This window comes from Acomys russatus, chromosome 5, assembly GCF_903995435.1.
Source record: "Acomys russatus chromosome 5, mAcoRus1.1, whole genome shotgun sequence".
NCBI lineage: Eukaryota > Metazoa > Chordata > Mammalia > Rodentia > Muridae > Acomys > Acomys russatus.
Genome location: NC_067141.1, coordinates 62,517,872 through 62,535,160, shown reverse-complemented (window position 1 = coordinate 62,535,160; position 17,289 = coordinate 62,517,872). Strand labels below are relative to the sequence as shown.

The 17,289-nt window shown below is 51.0% G+C and overlaps 1 protein-coding gene across 1 annotated transcript; it reads right to left on the bottom strand.

Annotated features, from left to right (window-relative positions):
* Positions 1-224: 224 nt before the first annotated feature.
* Nkx2-3 (NK2 homeobox 3) lies at positions 225-2,783 on the bottom strand. Its single transcript, XM_051147133.1, has 2 exons — positions 2,435-2,783; positions 225-955 (listed from the first exon to the last, which is right to left on the bottom strand). The coding sequence occupies exons 1-2, from the start codon at positions 2,781-2,783 to the stop codon at positions 225-227; spliced, it is 1,080 nt and encodes a 359-aa protein (XP_051003090.1).
* Positions 2,784-17,289: the final 14,506 nt, after the last annotated feature.

Genomic DNA, 17,289 nt, shown 5'->3' with positions numbered 1-17,289 from the left:
TTTCTGTCTCAGACAGTCTTGAAGACTGGACCAGGGCATCCGTTTCTCCGCTGTGCCCCATACCCCAGGCCTAGAGTGTGCTGCGACCCTGGCGCCCTTGGGGAGCGATACGTCTGTATTTTATTTTAACGAGGGGACCTAGCCCTCAGGCCTGGCCTTTCTCGTGTCTTATTCCCGCGGCGCCAAGCTGCGGTAGGTCACCCGCCGCGTGTCCTACCCAGACCTTACCAAGCCCTGATGCCTTGCAAGGTCCCCTGTGCGCACGCGGCTCCGGTTGCTGCGCCTTGGTGCAAAGGTTGCGCGCTGCCGCCGCTGCCAAAGCCTCCCAGGTTGCTCATGTTCACAAAGGATCCGCCGCCCGTGGCGCTGCAGGCGGGCTGCATGGCGGTGGTCGCTGCCGTGGCCGCGCTGCTGCCGCCGCTGGTGGGGTAGGCACAGCCGTAGCTGCCACTGTAGGCCGCGGCTGCGGCGGCTGCGGCAGCGGCAGCTGCTGCGGCGGCGGCCGAGTTCCCGTAGCCGTAGGCGGGGAAGCTGTTATAGGAGTAGGCGCCCGCGCCCACGCTGTAGGGCGCACCATAGGCCTGAGCGCTGGGCGTGACGCACGGCTTGCCGTCCCGCACTAGCACCGGCACTGCCACGCGGCGAGGTGGCGGCGGCGGCGCGTGTGTCCCCAGCTCCAGGGACTTGTCCTGCCGCTGTCTCTTGCACTTGTACCTGCGATTCTGGAACCAGATTTTCACCTGCGTGGACGTGAGCTTCAGGCTGCTGGCGAGGTGCTCGCGCTCCGGCGCTGACAGGTACCGCTGCTGCTTAAACCTGCGCTCCAGCTCGAAGACCTGAGCTTGCGAAAAGAGCACCCGCGGTTTCCGGCGACTGCGGGGCTTCGGCCTTTCGCTGTCCTCGCTTCCCTTACAATCTCCCGCCGCTTCTAGAGACTTCTTCAGCTGGCAGCTTTCTGCAGGAAAAGCAAAACATTAGACGTTCTAGCTCCCTATATACCACCCCCCACAACCGGGAAGCACAGAGCAGTCCGTAGTAAATGCCTAGATTTGGGGAAAGTTCATGGTTCCTGGTGGGCAGGGGCCGGGCGTCAGGCGGAGCACCTCCCCGGGAAAAGGCTAGTTCGATGGGGGAGTATATTTAGCTCGCATTTATTAAGCCCGAGCATCTGCGAGAAAAGAGATTAAGAGTGTGGCTCCGGGCCTTAATGACTATTTTCGGGATGAAAAAGTGAGATAATATTTGCAAACTCGTTTGCCTTCCATTCACCACGGGTAAGAGAAGGTGTGAACGTGTTGGTGGGGACAGGGAGGCCTGGATGCATGGGTTCATTGAGAAGTTTTTTTTTTTTTTCCTCTTCGGAAATATCCAAATGTAAGGCGTAGGCGAAGCCCAATAACTGATTTTTTTTTCCTTATAAAAACTACTGAGAGTGTGTCTGTGACAATATTAGTATATTACAGAGGAAAAAAAGTTGGACGGGCCGATAGACAGTTTCATGCCTGTTTTAGGCCTGGTGAACTGTCAGAGAAAAGGCCTTGGCCTCCGCCAGATCAAACCTCCACTTGGAGAGGAGATTTTTTTGATTCTGCCTCCCTTTCGTACATTTCCTTGGGTGCTTGTTAGTTACCTGGTTTTCCTGCCCAGCCCACCTCTGATCTGCTGTGCATTTAGAATCCCCATCTGCATTCGGGCTTTAACCATTCTGTTCTGCCCGCAGCCTGAGACACAAAAACAAACACTAGGATTTCCTTTCAAGGCCTTTACTTCATGGGTGTCATTTGGTGCGGCGGTCATCTGAAATGGCTTGTGTTCCCCCCCACACCCACCAACCATCCTCACTCCTTTCGCCTAGTGCGATGGCTGTGAGAATGAGCTCCAAGCTTAAGGTAGTGTCTATCAAAGTTTCTTGCTCACTAGGACGCTAAAAACACAACCTGCTTGCATTGTCTTTTTCAGAAAAGCCAGGGTGACTGCCTCGCTGAACTCATCTCACATTAGACGGGAAAGGCCGAAAAAATGGCAGACAACTGACTCCTTTTTGAGAGGAGGGGTGTGCCTGAGAACACACACACACACACACACACACACACACACACACACACACGGAGATGTGAGGACCCACCCTCTGGGCCCATGTCACTGATGGCTTATGGAACTAGGCTTGCAATAATTACTTTCCCTTCCCTCAGGGGCTGCTCCCGATCCCAGCTCTGGAAGAGTACTTGTCAGAATCACCTCCTCTTTTCCCCCTGCCCCAGCTCCATCTCAGGTACCTGTGCAACGTAGAATTGCCCTTGAACCTGGAGCAGGCTTGACCCTACCAAATGTGAAAGGGGCTGGTGGCCATGCTGGCAAGGTTTGTGGGTTGTTTATGGGCGCTGAGCCATTGCCCCAGGTGTACCGAGGTTTCCTTCCCCCCGCCCCCACTCACTTTGGCTCCGTTCTCTCACAACCTCCTCTTCTTGTTCCTTGGGTCCGCTGCAGGAGTCTGGAAGGACTGTGTGGACATAGCTCTGAGGACAGAGGCCTGAATCTCCGTGGCCCTCAGCAGCAGCTAGTGAGTTCAAATACGACAGTTTCTCTCCCTCTTCTTCCTCGTCCTCTTCCCCGGCGTCAGAAAACTGTGCCCCTTCAGCCGCGGCCAACATGCAGGGCGCCGAGTGGAAGTGCTGCTCCAATTCCGCTTGCAAGTGAGCTCCGTGGAAGTGCTGCTGCTGTTCCAGATTCAAAATGTCTTTGACTGAGAAAGGGGTGGAGGTGACCGGGCTTGGTAACATCATCAGGGCCACTTAATTGTCCAGTCCAAATACTCAATAAATCCCGGCGGGGGCGGGGAGGTAGTGCGGCGGCTCCAGCTCTTCTTCTGGACTCCGCGGTGTTGCGGAGTCGAGCTTTTGACAGACGCGGTTCTGCTCCAGTCTAAATCGCCTCCATTGGCCGGGACCTGGGGGGTCTGGGTTTTGTTACAAGCAACTGCAAAGACTGGGGCTGGGGCTGTGAAGCCTCTGTCCCGTCCGGGGGGCTGGGCGTCACGTCGAGGGGCGTGGTCAGCAGCCTGGCCTCCTTCCCAATTGGTTCTGGCGTATGTGGGCCACGCCCTTCGCGTCCGCCCAGTGAGATCTTGCAGTGCTACCAGAAATAGACTGGGGCTGGAATAGGGTCGTGAGGTCCTAGTAGCTGTAGGAGAAGCTGCAATGAACCGGGTGTCCGAATCACCGATTCCCGTTCCACCTAGGTGCAGCTTCCCGGCCAGGGGCAGTTCTAAGAGGCTCACTCACTGCCCGTGAACCAACAAACTCCTGGAAGGATGCCACAAGACTGTGGTTTTCCAGCTGCTTCGAGGCAGAAAAACTTCATGGCTAGTAAATACCGGACTGTGGATTCCTAAGGAGAGGCGTGCTGCATCTGTGGAAATATGAGCAACGTGTCAAATTCTACCTTGTCTTTGCTCTAGCTGTGTTCACCACCGGGAGTGCCTTTTCAACCCTCATTTCCATGAATGAAAAGCTGTTCTCCGAGGCTCTGCTCAAACACCACGTCTTCCAAGGAAGCCCCACTAGCCACTTAGCCCGGAGGTTCCTCTTTTTCTGAACTTGCTCAGTTAGTAATGCCACTCGTCGTCACCCCCCTACCTAGTCCCATAGCTGTATGTGTCCTCCTGGTTGTCACGTCAGATCGTGAGTCCCTGAGGACAGGGTCCAGATCATATATTTGCCCTTGCAGCCCTCGCAGTGGCTGCAGAGAGCAGGTATGCGAAAGACATGATGCCGGGTTCTGCGCTGGTGTTCAGGTGCTCTTGCTTCGAATCCCGGCTCCAGCCAGTATTTGGTCTTGGATGGTGCCAGTTTCCTCGTTTTATATAAAGGAGCCGAATTCCCTCGTCTGAGGTCATTGCTTTAGTTTAACAAAAGGCTAACCAGGCCGGAAGCATAGCGCAGGGTCTATGAATGCTGAACTCAAAACATGTAAACTTTTCCTCAGAGGTCAGAGCAGTGTTTGTTGACTGTACTGATTCGTTCCTGGCTAGAGTGCCACTGCACACACCGGGTGGCTTTATGAAAGCAGGGGTAGTGAGAGGGGAATCTGGTCCCAGAAGAGAGGGCACCCAGCGACTGCTGCAGCGCTTTCTCCCTTCTGAAGTCGGGAGCCTGAGTATAGGCCTCATTTCCCCCACCTATTCGCTGTCTGAGACCTTGATTGTATTCTGTGGGGAGAGTATCTATAGTCTCAGATTCTGAAAACTGCCTGCTAGGAATCATCTTCTGGCATCCACCTGCCTGTGTGCTTAGCCTCCTGAGTAGCAGCGGGCACCATTGTGAGATTAACAGCAAAATGCGTGGGCAGCACGCCTGGGAAAAAAACAAAGTAGGAGCAGTGCAGCCCCTAAATTTTGTTCTCTCCTCTCCTCTCCTCTCCTCTCCTCTCCTCTCCTCTCCTCTCCTTTTTGCCAGTAGAACCGCGCTTTTTTGGGAGAGACTGTTTTCAACTAGAAGGGATGAACAGAAGGCGCAGTGACTGAAGATGACGCCCTGGGATACGTGTAGACTTGGCGCGAATTAGGGATTACGTGGAGAGCGGCCTTGCAGAACCCGCAGTCGGGGCGAGAGGAGTTGATGCCTTCAGCCCAGGAGAGAAAGAACCAAGAGTTGGGAGGAGAGAGAGGCGGGGCTCTTGGGGGTGGGGGGGAGAGCGGAAACGCTGCGAGGAGGCTGCGCCAGGGGCCACCGAGGAAGCTAGGAGGAGGGTTCCTCCACGTGGCTCGGGGAAGATGGGGAGAGATCATCTGTGGGTAGGCCCTGGCTCCATGAAACCATTCCTTGGTCTCAGGAACCTTTTTCACTTTAAGATTTGAGACTGTTGGTGCCGCAGGCGGAGGCCGTGGTGGCTACGAAAGGCCATCAGCCCACCAAGGAAAAACTGTGCCTGGTTTTGCTGCAGATCCGAAGCGCAACGGTGCAGAGCGAGGTGGGGTGAGTGCGCAGCCCTGCAGGGTGGGGAATTTGAGTGGACGTGCGAGGCGAGGAAACTGCCAGTCAGAGGACCAGAAGGAACCCGTGCTACAGCCTTAGCTCCCCACCTTGCTGCCAACTCCAGGGCAAAACCCTCGCAGAGAAATACTTCTGTTCCCCTCTGCTCTGCAATTTTCTTAGCTTTCAAGGGATTTCAAGATTTAGACAAAAGAAAAGATAAAAGCTTTTGCTTCCATCGGAAGCGTGTATTTCTCTTTGCTTGATACCTTGCTAGGCAGCAGCGCTTTGCCCTCACCTAAACCTTGCCCCAGCTCCTTGGCTGGGTGAACCCTCACTCCCACCCCGTCCAACGCCTGCGACTCAGTGACACATCCACACACCTGCTGAAGGTGGAGAAGTCTCACTCAGGCTTCTTCTATCTGCTCTCATAGATGGCTGACTGCTCGCCACCTTCAAGAGCACTTGGCTTGGGTCTCCTCCAAATCCCGTTGCTACCGCTACCTGGTCAAGCATCCTCAAAACACACCTGGATGGCTCTCTCTTGAAGACCCAGGCTATGTTGCTCCACAGCAGGTTAGGACAGGACCCGGCCTGTAAGGACTCAGTGGAGAGCCTGGTGAACTTCACCGCCAGCATGTGCCATATACGGCCCACCTTGCTCATCCCGGCACACGGCTGGTGTAACATGCAGGACACTTCCACCTACCCTTGATTTTTAGGCTTGATCTTTGATTTTTGCCCAGCGCACAGACTAGGTCATCTCTAGTTTCTCTTTCCAAATTGCTTAGTTTTGACTTATACTGGTTTCTAAGTAGCCGGTACCCACCACGGATCCTAGGCAGGCCAATCCTCTCCAGGTGGCCTCCCTTTCCTGCGCCAGCAGCGGGCACCTGAGTGGATCACCAAGCCTGTGTACCTGCAACTGGCTGCACGCCACGCATCCGCCGCCCGCCCCGCCTGCCCGCCTTACTGCAGGAAAACTCTGAGGGAGCCACACTGAGCTGGCTTATCAGGGCACAGAATCTAGTTCACTGTATCCAGTTACTAGGTGTTCTGGGGGCATTTGCATTCTCTTTTCTGAAAAGATCTTAGAAATCGTGGATCTGTGCTAAATTAACAATAGGTTTCTGTATCAGACAGTTTAGCCAATTACTGTCAGATAAAGTAAATATGACTCTGCAGCTTGGTTTTGTTTTAGTCTATGTGTCTACCTTCCATCCCTTCGAACATATCACAAACATCCCTCGTTGGATATTTGATTACAGATCTTGCTGAAGTGGTGGCAAATTCCCTGGAGTGGGGTGCTTCATAGACCTATGTATTCTAAATAAAATTATAATTTTAAGAAGCCTTGTGTTAACCCTCGTAATAAACGAACTACCAACTGAACATGTGGTAATTTTGAAAGTTGTCTTTGTGTTATACTGTAACAAAGGTACTCACTTTCTGCACATATAAAATAGGCAAATGCTCAATAGTTTTTGTTCCATCTGCCACTATTTGTCTTGTTCTAGAAACAAGTTGAAAGTTTCCTGTCTTTAAATTTTATTTCATTGTAGTACTCCAGGGATTTTTCTATTCAACTATAAAAGAAATAAATGTTGCTACAAAGGTAGCTGGCCTGAAATAAATGAAAATTTAAGTGAGTTTTTAAGCACTGTGACTGCTGTCCTAGAAATTCCGTTCTAGTAGCTTACACACACCAAGAAAGAAAAGAAACGTGAAAGGGCTTCATTTTTAGCAGGGAAACTAAGTGGGATTTTGTTGCTTTGTGTGCTGTAGTTGGTTTTGGGCTTTTTGTTTGTTTGTGTGTTTGTTTTTAGCTTAGAAATGTTAGAAAGCTGTCCCCAAATTCCTGAGTGTCACCTGCACGTTAGTGGTAAGAAGGGTGAATGTATTATCTGATTTTAACTGATTTGAGTTATGAATCTGGTCTTCAAGGGCTGAGCCACAGCCCGTTGTATAATTTTAAGGAGATGCTAACCTTCTCACTAGAAAGTGTTAAACTTATCTAATTTCGTCTCTGTGTGTGTGTGTATGTGTGTGTGTGTGTGTGTGTGTGTGTGTGTGTATTTCTGTGGTGGACTAATGTTGTGTGAGTGATTTTTAAGTGGGTAGTTTGCTTTGCGCTTATGGACCGATTTTCTAGATTTTGTTCGGAATTAATTAATTCTTTTTGGAATAAAAAATTTAAACAACTCATTGTTTCTCTTCCATGAGAGAGAAAAAAATAATCAGTCCAAATCCAGCGAATTGTGTGGTCTGTCATATAAATGACAAGCCATGGCTGAGGGTTCTGATTTCTCAGGGTGTAGAGTTTTCACTCATATTTTATCACATCTGACCCACCCCAACACTTTTAAGGATAAAAATTGAGATTTCCTCACCAAATCCAGCTCCATTATGCCAATACTACACCGAAGTCAGAAGACTATCTTGGTTGAAAGAGATCAGCATTTCTTCAAACGAAAATGCCTAAAACAAAGGGTGCCTTACACAGGCATTTATTTGTATTGATGTGTGTGCTATTTAAAAATGCAGTGAGCAGTTTTAACTAGAGGATTTAACTGGAATTCGGAACACATTCCGTAGGTCTTTTTTTTTTTAACTTCCTGTAGCTAAATTTCAACGTTTACAGACCTTCCAAAATATAATCTAAGTTCAGAAGGCTCTTTAAGTCTTTGGTGAACAAATTCGCTCAAACTAGAGCGACTGCTTTGCTTGCTCTCGCGGTTCGCTGAGCAGAAAGTTGGGAAAAGCGAGAAAAGTGGCAACCGCCGTCGGAACAGCAAATTGTTCTAGTCTCTTCTTCCGACTATCTCCTCTTTTTTGCCAACTCTCAACCATGAACGGGCTTCTAGGGACCTTGACCTCCTGGGGCGACCTAAAAACTTCTCCCCAGTCTCCCTGGGGTCCTTTAGGGTAGAATAACTTTAAACCATTTAAGGAAGAAAGATACCTTTCCCATTTGCAAGAAAGCATTGCTGGGGTTGGTATTTTAAATCTCTCAAGTGTGTTTTCTTTTGGCTCTGTCTGTGTGAGGCCCGGAGGTCTGACTTTGGTCCGCACTTGGACGGCCAGCGATTCCCTAGGTTAGTCGGGGACGCTCTGTCTGCCTTCGGAGCCAAGAGTCTCTCGATACCTTGGCTTCTGGTTTTCGAGACTCCAGGAGCCCCTTAGTGCTCACGTCTCCTCTCCCCAAGGGAGTCCAGGTTTTATTCTCAGTACGCCCGGATGGGCGGTGCGTGGAGCCTTGAGATGTAGGCTCTGCCCGGAATTGGCTAGAAATAGGAGGTGGAGAGGAATGAGGCCCCGATGGGTGCAGTGACGCTGGGGGTCGGAGGGTAGGGGGGTGGAGTAGGGGGTGGAAGAGGGGTCCAAGGCAAGTGGATCAGAAGCGCGACGCGCCCCAGAAGCCAGGGCCAGGCCTCAGGACACCGCAACCTCACCCGCGCCGAGATTTCAGAGTGTGAACTAAAGGCCAAGGACTTGGGAGCTTCCAGGCTGCTGGGCTGCTGGTGAAGCGACTACTTGCTAGCGGGCACTGCCTCTCTAAGCTCCAGAGCTCCGTTTCAGCGAACTGCAGGCTTTCCCCGCAACGTCTCTCTCTAGCTTTGGGGCCCTAAGGAACAGGCGATCTAACAGCCTCGCAGCAGGCCTCCTGTTTGTCCTTGAACCTGCCCCTAAGATTTCAAACCTCTCCACCCGAGAGGATGGGATCTTCTCACCGGTTCCGGCGCGGCCGAGGAACTCCAGAGTCCGTAGAACTCCCCAGGCCCTTCCTCCTCACAGCTTTGCCCGCAGCCTTCTATCCCTTCTCGCTCCAGGCCTCTCTTCTCCCATCCCAGTCCCTTCCTTCTTCGAGCCCTTTCTCTTCTTCACTCTCCCTTTCCCGTCTACCCTACTCCCACTTCCTTTCTCCCACCCTTCCTCCTCCAACAACCAGCTTCCTGCTCAGCTAGCTCGCTCTACCCCTTCCCACCTGTCGGCGCCCCTTTTCTCACATCCTCTCCATTTCCCCTCCTACCCCCCATCTTAGCTCCCCACTTAGAACTTGTTAGTTTTGTTTTTGTTTTAAAGTCTTGATCCTCACAGGTGTTTGATTAAAATAACAACAACAACAATAACAACCCCGGAGGCTTCGAATCAGTGCGACACACGCCCGGCTCGCCCCATTCCTGAGCTCCCCAAATCCCAGCTCTGTGCCCCAGACTGCTCAAGAAAATGCCAGAGCATCAAATGAATGGGATCTTATTCCTTGAGCTACTCTACCGCCTAAAACGTCTAACCCACCCCACTTCCATTCTCTTGCAGCCATAGCAAGGACGGGGGGGGGCATGGGGTGTAGACTCCAGGTGGCAGGCTGGGCTGCCCTCCTCGTGGAAATCCCCTCCAGGCTGATCCTGAGCAGACTGCATTTCCTTCTATTGTGGCGGTCCGCAGACGCCATTGCAGCGCTGGGGGTGATGCCTTCAGGCATCTCTTAAGAGTAAATGGGGTCTCCCAGATAGGGACCGTGGCTCCACACCTCACACAGGTGAAGTAGACTGATCAATCACCCCCCCCCCCTTCCCCGAAAATACCGCTTACGTGCTGGGGATTGTTGAGCCTTGAGGGCACTAAAGCCAGAAGCTACACCCATGACTGCTTTGAATCTCTGGGGCCAAATCTGGGAGAGTATAGTGAGTTTTACCGTCTTCTAACCCCACGCAGCCTTGTAAGGATTGAATATTTAGCAGCTGCAAAAGGCCCTTGGCTCATCACAGCCCCCTACCCTTCTTAGCTGCCTGTTCTGGGGTGTGGGGAGCCACTGAATCACTGGCCTCCTAAGGGACACTAGCCTTGGGGGGGCGGTTTTTTCCCGCGTCTTTAGCTGCGTGGCAGACAGGGGGCTACTCGCTGGTCCACCCTTTAACCTTCAATCTGCTACCATGTTTTGAGATTGGTGACAGCTGTATCACTTTGAGAAAGAAAACAGATGGATACAGATTTGATTTATGTCTACCTCCTTGTCTATCTCTTCATAAAAACAGAAGGGCTTTCCTGGGCAAGCATCGTGTACACATGCATCTATGCAGGGATGAAGGCACATCGAAGCCTGGCGTGTGCCATTACAACACCCCATCTGTATTCTCCTCCCTCCTCCCACACAGCGCACAAGAATGAGAGTTACTGGTAGTGACATGAGATATATAGAGAGAAGTGTTTATATGATCCAAGGTGAAAACTAACATCCATGGCTGGGCGTTCTGCTTTCATACAGACAGTTTATAGGGTCTTTACAATTAGTCTAGTTCAAAGTGGCCCCAGAAGGACCTGTCTAAGCTGTTGTAGTCAGAGGAGAAGGAATAGATTTTTATTGCTAAAATTGTAATGTCACTGTGTGCGTGCTTGAAAGTAATAAAACTACACTGAAACATTCTGTGCCCCATATGACCCTGTATTTGCATACTAAGGAAGGTGGCCTGTGTGTATGAATATATAGGAATATACACACATATGAATATACACACATATGGATATTTACATATATTCACACACATATGTTCATATACACACATACATATATGCCCTAACAATGCATGAACATGTGTGGACATAGAATATTTTATACCTCTCACAACTGGCCAGCCCACAAACACATGTGAAGTTGGATGTATACAAGCTTTCTGAGCTTGTTTGTGCATAGGGAGGTCCTCATAACTTTTTGCACTGTATGGAGACTCCTCCAAAGAGAAGAGGCAGCTCTGTCCAAGGGTGGGGTCCAGGAAAACTTGGCTTTCTCTGAGTTATAACCTTATCTCATACCTGGACCAGAGCACCGCCCATGGAGTCACAGAGTGGGTTAGAGCCCTGTGACCTTAATCCAGTTTTCAACCTCACCAAACAGCAATTTTCTCACCCATAAAAGAAGATAAAAACGGAGGCTGGAAAGATGGCTCTGCAGTTAAGAACCCTTGTTTCTCTTGCTGAAAACCTGGGTTCTGTTCCCAGTTCCCAGCCAGATAGAGCAGCTGCAATTCCAGTCCCAGTGGCGATCTGATGCCCTCTTCTGACCTCTGTGGACACCAGACACCACATGGTGCACGTATTGTCATGCCAGCAAACACTCATAAAATAAAAATATATAAACCATTTTTCAAGGAAGATAACAATGGTGTGGACTTTATAGATCTGTCATAAGGATTAAAGAAGTGACAGAAGGCCTGGTGGGGATAGCACTGGCTTGCCTCTAATCCCAGCACTTCAGAGACAGAGTCAGGTGGATCTCTGAGTTCCAGGTCAGCCTGGTCTACAGAGTGAGTTCCAAGACAGCCAGGGCTGTGTAGAGAAGCCCTGTCTCAAAACAAACAAACAACAAGACAAACAACAACAAAAAACCCAAACCCAAACCAAACTAACCAACCAAAAACACCAGAGAGAATCTTAGGATGGTGACACACACATTGGTAGTCCCAGCCAAGGGGAAGTGGAGGCAGGGGGATAGGGAATCAGGAGTTCAAATCCAGCCTCAGTTACATAATGAGTTCCAGGTCAGCTTGTCTCTAAAATGAACAAATAAACAGATCAGAGAAACATTAACAAAGTTTTGTAGGGTATCTAAAGAGGGGTTATGAGAGGTGGTCTCTGGGTTCAGGCAGGGAAGTGCTGAACCTGTGCTGGTCTGAGCTTGGGGCAGGATTCCCAGGACTCCCAGGCTTTCTGTGTGGTGGTGGTGAAGGGACAGGAATTGTTCTCTTAATCTTTAGGAAATTACACGTAGAGTCACCAACAGCCTTCTCTTGGCCCCCACCCCATCACTACTCCCCCCCCCAGCCCCAGAAATCTCCAAACTTAACCAAGCTTCCTGCTTCTACGAATGCGTCGTTTTTTTTAGCTGCTGTAAACGAATCTGAATCTCTAAAGTCTCATGTCATTGTTATCACGTTTAGATAAAGATCTGGCCGATTAGTGTCCTTACAGGAATGCAAATAAATCATCTGCCCTGGACCTACCCTGGAGGTGAGCATCTCCCGGATAGCGGATAGCGCTTTCTCTCTTCCCCTTCTGGTTTTGGGCAACAGCAGCACCTCATCTTGGAAGCATCTGGATTGTGGTTTTGCCACTAGATCTCATCCTTCTCACTGTCTCTGGGCCTGTTAAGAACAACAAGCTCTGGGACTTGATGGTAAGAGTAGAGTTAATATAGCCGAAGCGACAGCAATAACATCCCCAGCTGTGACCAAATAGGTAATACCAGAGTGTCGAATTGCTTTAAGCCTATGCTAAGTGTCCGCCATTGCTGTTTCTGCTTCTTCCAACAACTCTTGTCTTTGGCCCTATTAATGGATCTGTGTTTCAGAAGAGGACAAGTGACACTCTGACCCTGTGAAATAAAAGTTGCCCAAGGTTGGTTTAACTGCCTTGCTTCCCACACTTGGCCTCCTCTCCCTTCCACCTATCCCTCCTTTGGAAAACCAGCCTGGCCTCCCCTCAGGCACCATTCTCTAGGGGACCCCTTCTTGCTCTTCACAGGGCCCTCCTTTCAAGCCTCCCTGTCTGCCTAGGTAGAGATCCACAGTTCTCAAGAAGGCTGAGCTTGGGTGGTAGGGTTGACTGAAGGCCGACTCCAAAATAAACACCTCTTGGGATGGGATGGGCAAAGCCTCCCACAGCCACATTCTCCTCTCCCTCCCCAGCCTAACCAGCCCCTCCCCCTCAAGAGCTGCTTCCTTTTTTCCATCTCCCGATGCAGATCCTGCCTTCTAAACCTCTTACCTACCGCGGAGTTACTAGTATCCATCTAAGCTTCGTCAATGTACAAGGGTTTAGTAACACAGTCTCCTTCCATCACCACAACACACCTTGTAGAGGAATACCGCAGCCACCCGGCTCCTGCATGAGGGGGTGGGGGGCAGTGTGTGTGTGTGTGTGTGTGTGTGTGTGTGTGTGTGTGTGTGTGTGTGTGTGTGTGTGTGTGTGTGTGAAATCTAATGTCGAAGGTCAAAGGAACAGGCAAAAGATTGGTGCAAGATTTTCCAGGCAAACGTAGCTGCTCCGCATCACGGAGAGCTAGAAAAAAGATCTTGCCAGTGCAGGGACTCCAGCAACCTGGTTAACGCAGCCACCTTGCTCAGGGACATCTTTCCCTGCACGAGACCTCTGGGCTTGATTTGTGTACCTAGACGCCCCTTCATGCTGGATTCTGGTGTCCTAGTTCCGGGAACATTGTCTGCCTCTTCTATGCTACTGCCTAGCTGCCTGGGCCTAGAGAGCTGCAAGTCTGCCTCTGGGAACAGGACCGAGCCCCCCCTCCCCCGCTCCCAGGCAAGCTGTCCTTTTTTCGTCTCTAGCCTATGCTCTGTTCATGAAATAGGACATGCTGTCGTAGGTCCCATTGGACAGGTCCACTCCAGACATGCAGGACAGGGATGCTCTTGAACTAGGCTCAGAACCCTCACGTCAGGATCTAGGCTATTAGAATACCTTGGGGATTCAGAGTCACGAGTTCAAATTTGCCATCACCTGTTTTCTGGACTCTGCCCTTTCAGCTTTGCTATCCTTCGTGGAGCTGGAGATCCTAAAAAGGTGGCCTGAGATTTCAAGATTACCTCTCTTACGTCATTAGAACGCCGGCACAATCGACGCCAAATAAATATTATTTTATTGTAATTAACCCCGGGACAAGTGGAGGCTGATTTTTTTTTTCCGTTTCTGGGTGTGAGGCCTGCCTGGACCTCTGTGCGCCCTGCACAAGGGTGGGATGCGACGACGCCCTTGGACGGACGTTTAGGACGGTTTTTGAAAAGGCCGAATAACCCTGTGTGGGGCCAGCTCCGGTGGTTACATTAACGAAAGAGGGGACCTCAGTGTGTGCGTCGTTTCCGAGCTGCGTGCGTGCAGCGGCCTGTGCGCGTCAGGAGTCTAGGCGTGTTGACGCGAGTGTGGGGACCTCACCTGCGCAGGGTTTAGATTTCTCCTGCGACAAAACACTCTGGTTCACCTGACGGATGCGTGGTGTCCGCGCTGTGTACACAAAACCCGGACGAGGCTGGAGTCCCGGGTGCTCGGCCAGTGGCTCGTCGAACGATTTGCGCTATTAATGGTTATTTTATTTATATTGTTACAATTGTCCCCCCTGGGTCTGTTTACACCAACGTCTGGTCGACCGGGGCCGCAGTGTTTGGACAGGGGATTACACTAATGGACAGCGAGCAGGGAGGGGTGGGGCAGGCGCTGCTGGAAATCGGGCTCCAGGACGCGGGGTGGGCCTGGGCAAGGGGAACAGAACTCTCCCGGGCTTGGCCTCTGACCTTCCAGGGGAAGGAAACCTGTTTGCCAGTGATAGGAAGCGGCATGGGGACTGGAGACTGCTCCTGGGCCCCTACCCTTCGGCTCCAAAGACTGATTCTAAACTCCAGGTTGCTCCGCTTGGGTGAGCACACTGCCACAGTAAACAAGACCTGGAGCTACCAGGATGCCGGGCACTTTGATGGACTCCCCTCTTTTGACGACCAGTTTAGGGTTTAGGCCTCTGAATACGAATTCCAGCTCTGGGCGCCTGGAGGCCAGCTGTCTTCAAAGAGTCGCTGTGGAGTGAGCTAGAAGCTCTCCAGTTTGGAAGAGCTAAGATTTTATACTTCCATCGCCTGGAATGAGGGGAACGTGGCCTGAGCACCGACCTAGCTGAGTGTGGGACCAGAATTGGTGTCCAGGGTCAAAAGATGGCGGTAGCCTTTAGATGGACTCCGGAATGCTTACAGACCAAGGATGTTTGTTACAGGTCTAGGGTCTGATAGGCAGAAAGAGCTAACATTTACTTAGCAGTGCCGTGCTATCCTCTAGTACTCTATAGAGTTGGGCTCTCGCCAGTAGTCACAGAAGAGGAAACAGGTAGTACGTGGCAGGCCCAGGACTGTCTGGCAGACTCGAGTGGTGCTAAGCAGTGTTTGTGATACTCATTTGTGATCTCAGCTGAGCTAAGGACCGCCCCCCCCCCATCTCTAGAAGGTGTACTGGACACACGAATCCATCCCTATTCATAACGCCTGTGGCTTCATGAAGAGGGGCGGGGGAGGGGGCAAAAGACTCGTCCACGAATCCCTGATCAATACGTTTATCTTTACAAGTTATACAAAGGATCGTTAATGTAATCAGTTCGTTTTGAACATAAGCCCAGACGGTGGTGCGTTTACAACTGTTGATTCTTGAAGCCCGGGGCGTTAAAATCGCCTGCTGGAGATCACACAGCTGGTAGAGCAGAGTCGTCCGGAGTACCACTTCCTACGTGTCTTAAGATCCTGAAGTTCTACATTCCTTCTCCATTGGCTCCCTCTCCAATCCTTCTGCTCTGTTGGCCAGAGAAAGTACGGCCTGCTCTGCGGGATCTGGGTGTTCCTTGGGGGAGGGGAGAAGGGTGTCTCTGAGAGGTACCTGTCGTTGAGCCATAGGGCCGCCAGAGTCGCCCTGTGCTCTGAGCGCTGCCAGGATGCATGCTCCGGTAAACCGGTAAACCGTTTATCTAAAGACAACTTCTGTTTCTCGTTCCCTGTCTGGAGTTGCCCTGCAGCCAGCAATGAAAAATGCGCCCTTTCCCGAGACTCTAGCGCTGGTGATTTATGTGGGAACCGTCCTAGGCCGGTGAGGCCTGGGCTGCTCTGCCTTGCCTGAGAGGTGGAGGGTGAGGGCGGGCCTGAAAGAGAACCTGGTGCCCCCGCCCTTCCAGCGCCCGCTTTTAAGGTGCCCCTTTCCACCTCGTCCCCCCCAGAACGTTTTACAGCCGCTCCCCCAGGAAGCTGAGCGCTTTATCGCGGTCAAGTAAACACCATTATCCGAGGTCCATTAACACAGAGATTTTGGCGATGTAAATAGACCTCTAGAGAGAGAAAAGCCCCGCGAACTCCCTTGTAAAACGGTGACTGTTCCTTAAGATTTATGGTCAATATTCTTCCAACCCCCGCTAACCTTCTAAGAAATCCCAATCTTAGCCAGAACCAGAAGACGGGGCACCCCTCCCCAGCCAAAAAAGTCTCGCCCCGGGGTGTTGGCAAGGCTAGGGTGGGGAGTCCTCAGAAGCGCTGACCTCGTCATTAATTTTCTCTCAGTCACAAGCCCAGGAATGCTGATTCCTTTCCGGCTGTGGGTGCATAGATAAACTCTCAGCTGGGAGCTGCCAGCATGGATGATGCCCCCCCCCCCCCCGCCTCCCTCCCCTTCTGCTCAGGGACCTGGATGCCTGTGTTCCAGGCTTCTTCCTCATTTGTAAGCTGAATAGGGCTTTCAGCAGGTCCTTAGGAGGCTGTAAAACACGTGGGACTTGTCATTGGTGGGCACTGCCAAAGCCGGCTGCGACTTAGGGCAGGCATCTGGCCTATTTGGATGGCCTTGCTCTTTTTGCCTTTCTGTTTAAAAGGATGTGCTCACCCTCTTCCCTCTGGTGCCAGCCAACAAATATGCATCAAGTCAGGATGGTGGTGCTGGCTGGCGTAGGGTGAGTGTAGACCTTTGTCCCTTTCAGTTTTCTGATTTCTGTTGAGCGACTTGTCCGAGGCAGTTTCTGTTCATCTAGAGCGAGTTTTTCTTAACCCCTCAAGTCAATATTTATATCAAACAATGGATTTGGAACAAGGAAGAGTAGCTCAAGTTGGGGGAAACAAAGACAGAAATTCTGCAGGCCAAGGGAAGCAGCAGGAAAAGCCAGCCTCTCTTAATCTAGCCAAGGTCACTTTCTAGGCCTTGTCCATGCTTAGAGGTGGCTCCAAGTTAGCCTGAAGAATGCAGTAAATTCTTGAGGGTTACCACCTGTGTAAGAGTGCTTTTTTGAAGTCACAAGAAAAAACAAAACAAAAAGCCCAAAAATAGGAGTGCAAGGGGAAAAAGCACTTTGTGGTTCTTCGGCATGACTGATTAGCTCTAGAATAGGACTCCTGTTGTTGTTTGTTGCTGTTGTTTAAGACAGGGCTTCTCTGTGTAGCCCCAGCTGTTGGCTGTCCTGGAACTCTCTCTGTAGACCAGGCTGGCCTTGAACTCAGAAATCCAACCTTCATCTGCCTTCTGAATGCTGGGATTAAAGGTTTGTGCCACCATACCAAACTTAAAATAAGAAACTCTTAAACCTTGTTTTGTTTTGTTTTGTTTTTTTTTCAAGACAGGGTTTCTCTGTGTAGCCCTGGTTTTTCTGGACTTGCTTTGTAGACCAGGTTAGCCTCAAATACACAGAGATCCACCTGCCTCTGCTTCCCGAGTGCTGGGATTAAAGGCATGTGTCACAGCGCCTGTGTGGGCACAGCTACCTGCACCAAGGGTCTCTTTTGGCATTCTGGTAAGGGTGACAGAT

Excerpts from the sequence above, each read along its gene's own strand:
- Nkx2-3 (XM_051147133.1), bottom strand. The coding sequence starts at position 2,783 with ATGATGTTACCAAGCCCGGTCACCTCCACCCCTTTCTCAGTCAAAGAC. Across the intron at positions 956-2,434 it reads TGTGAGAGAACGGAGCCAAA|AAAGCTGCCAGCTGAAGAAG; the intron begins GTGAGTGGGGGC and ends CTTTTCCTGCAG.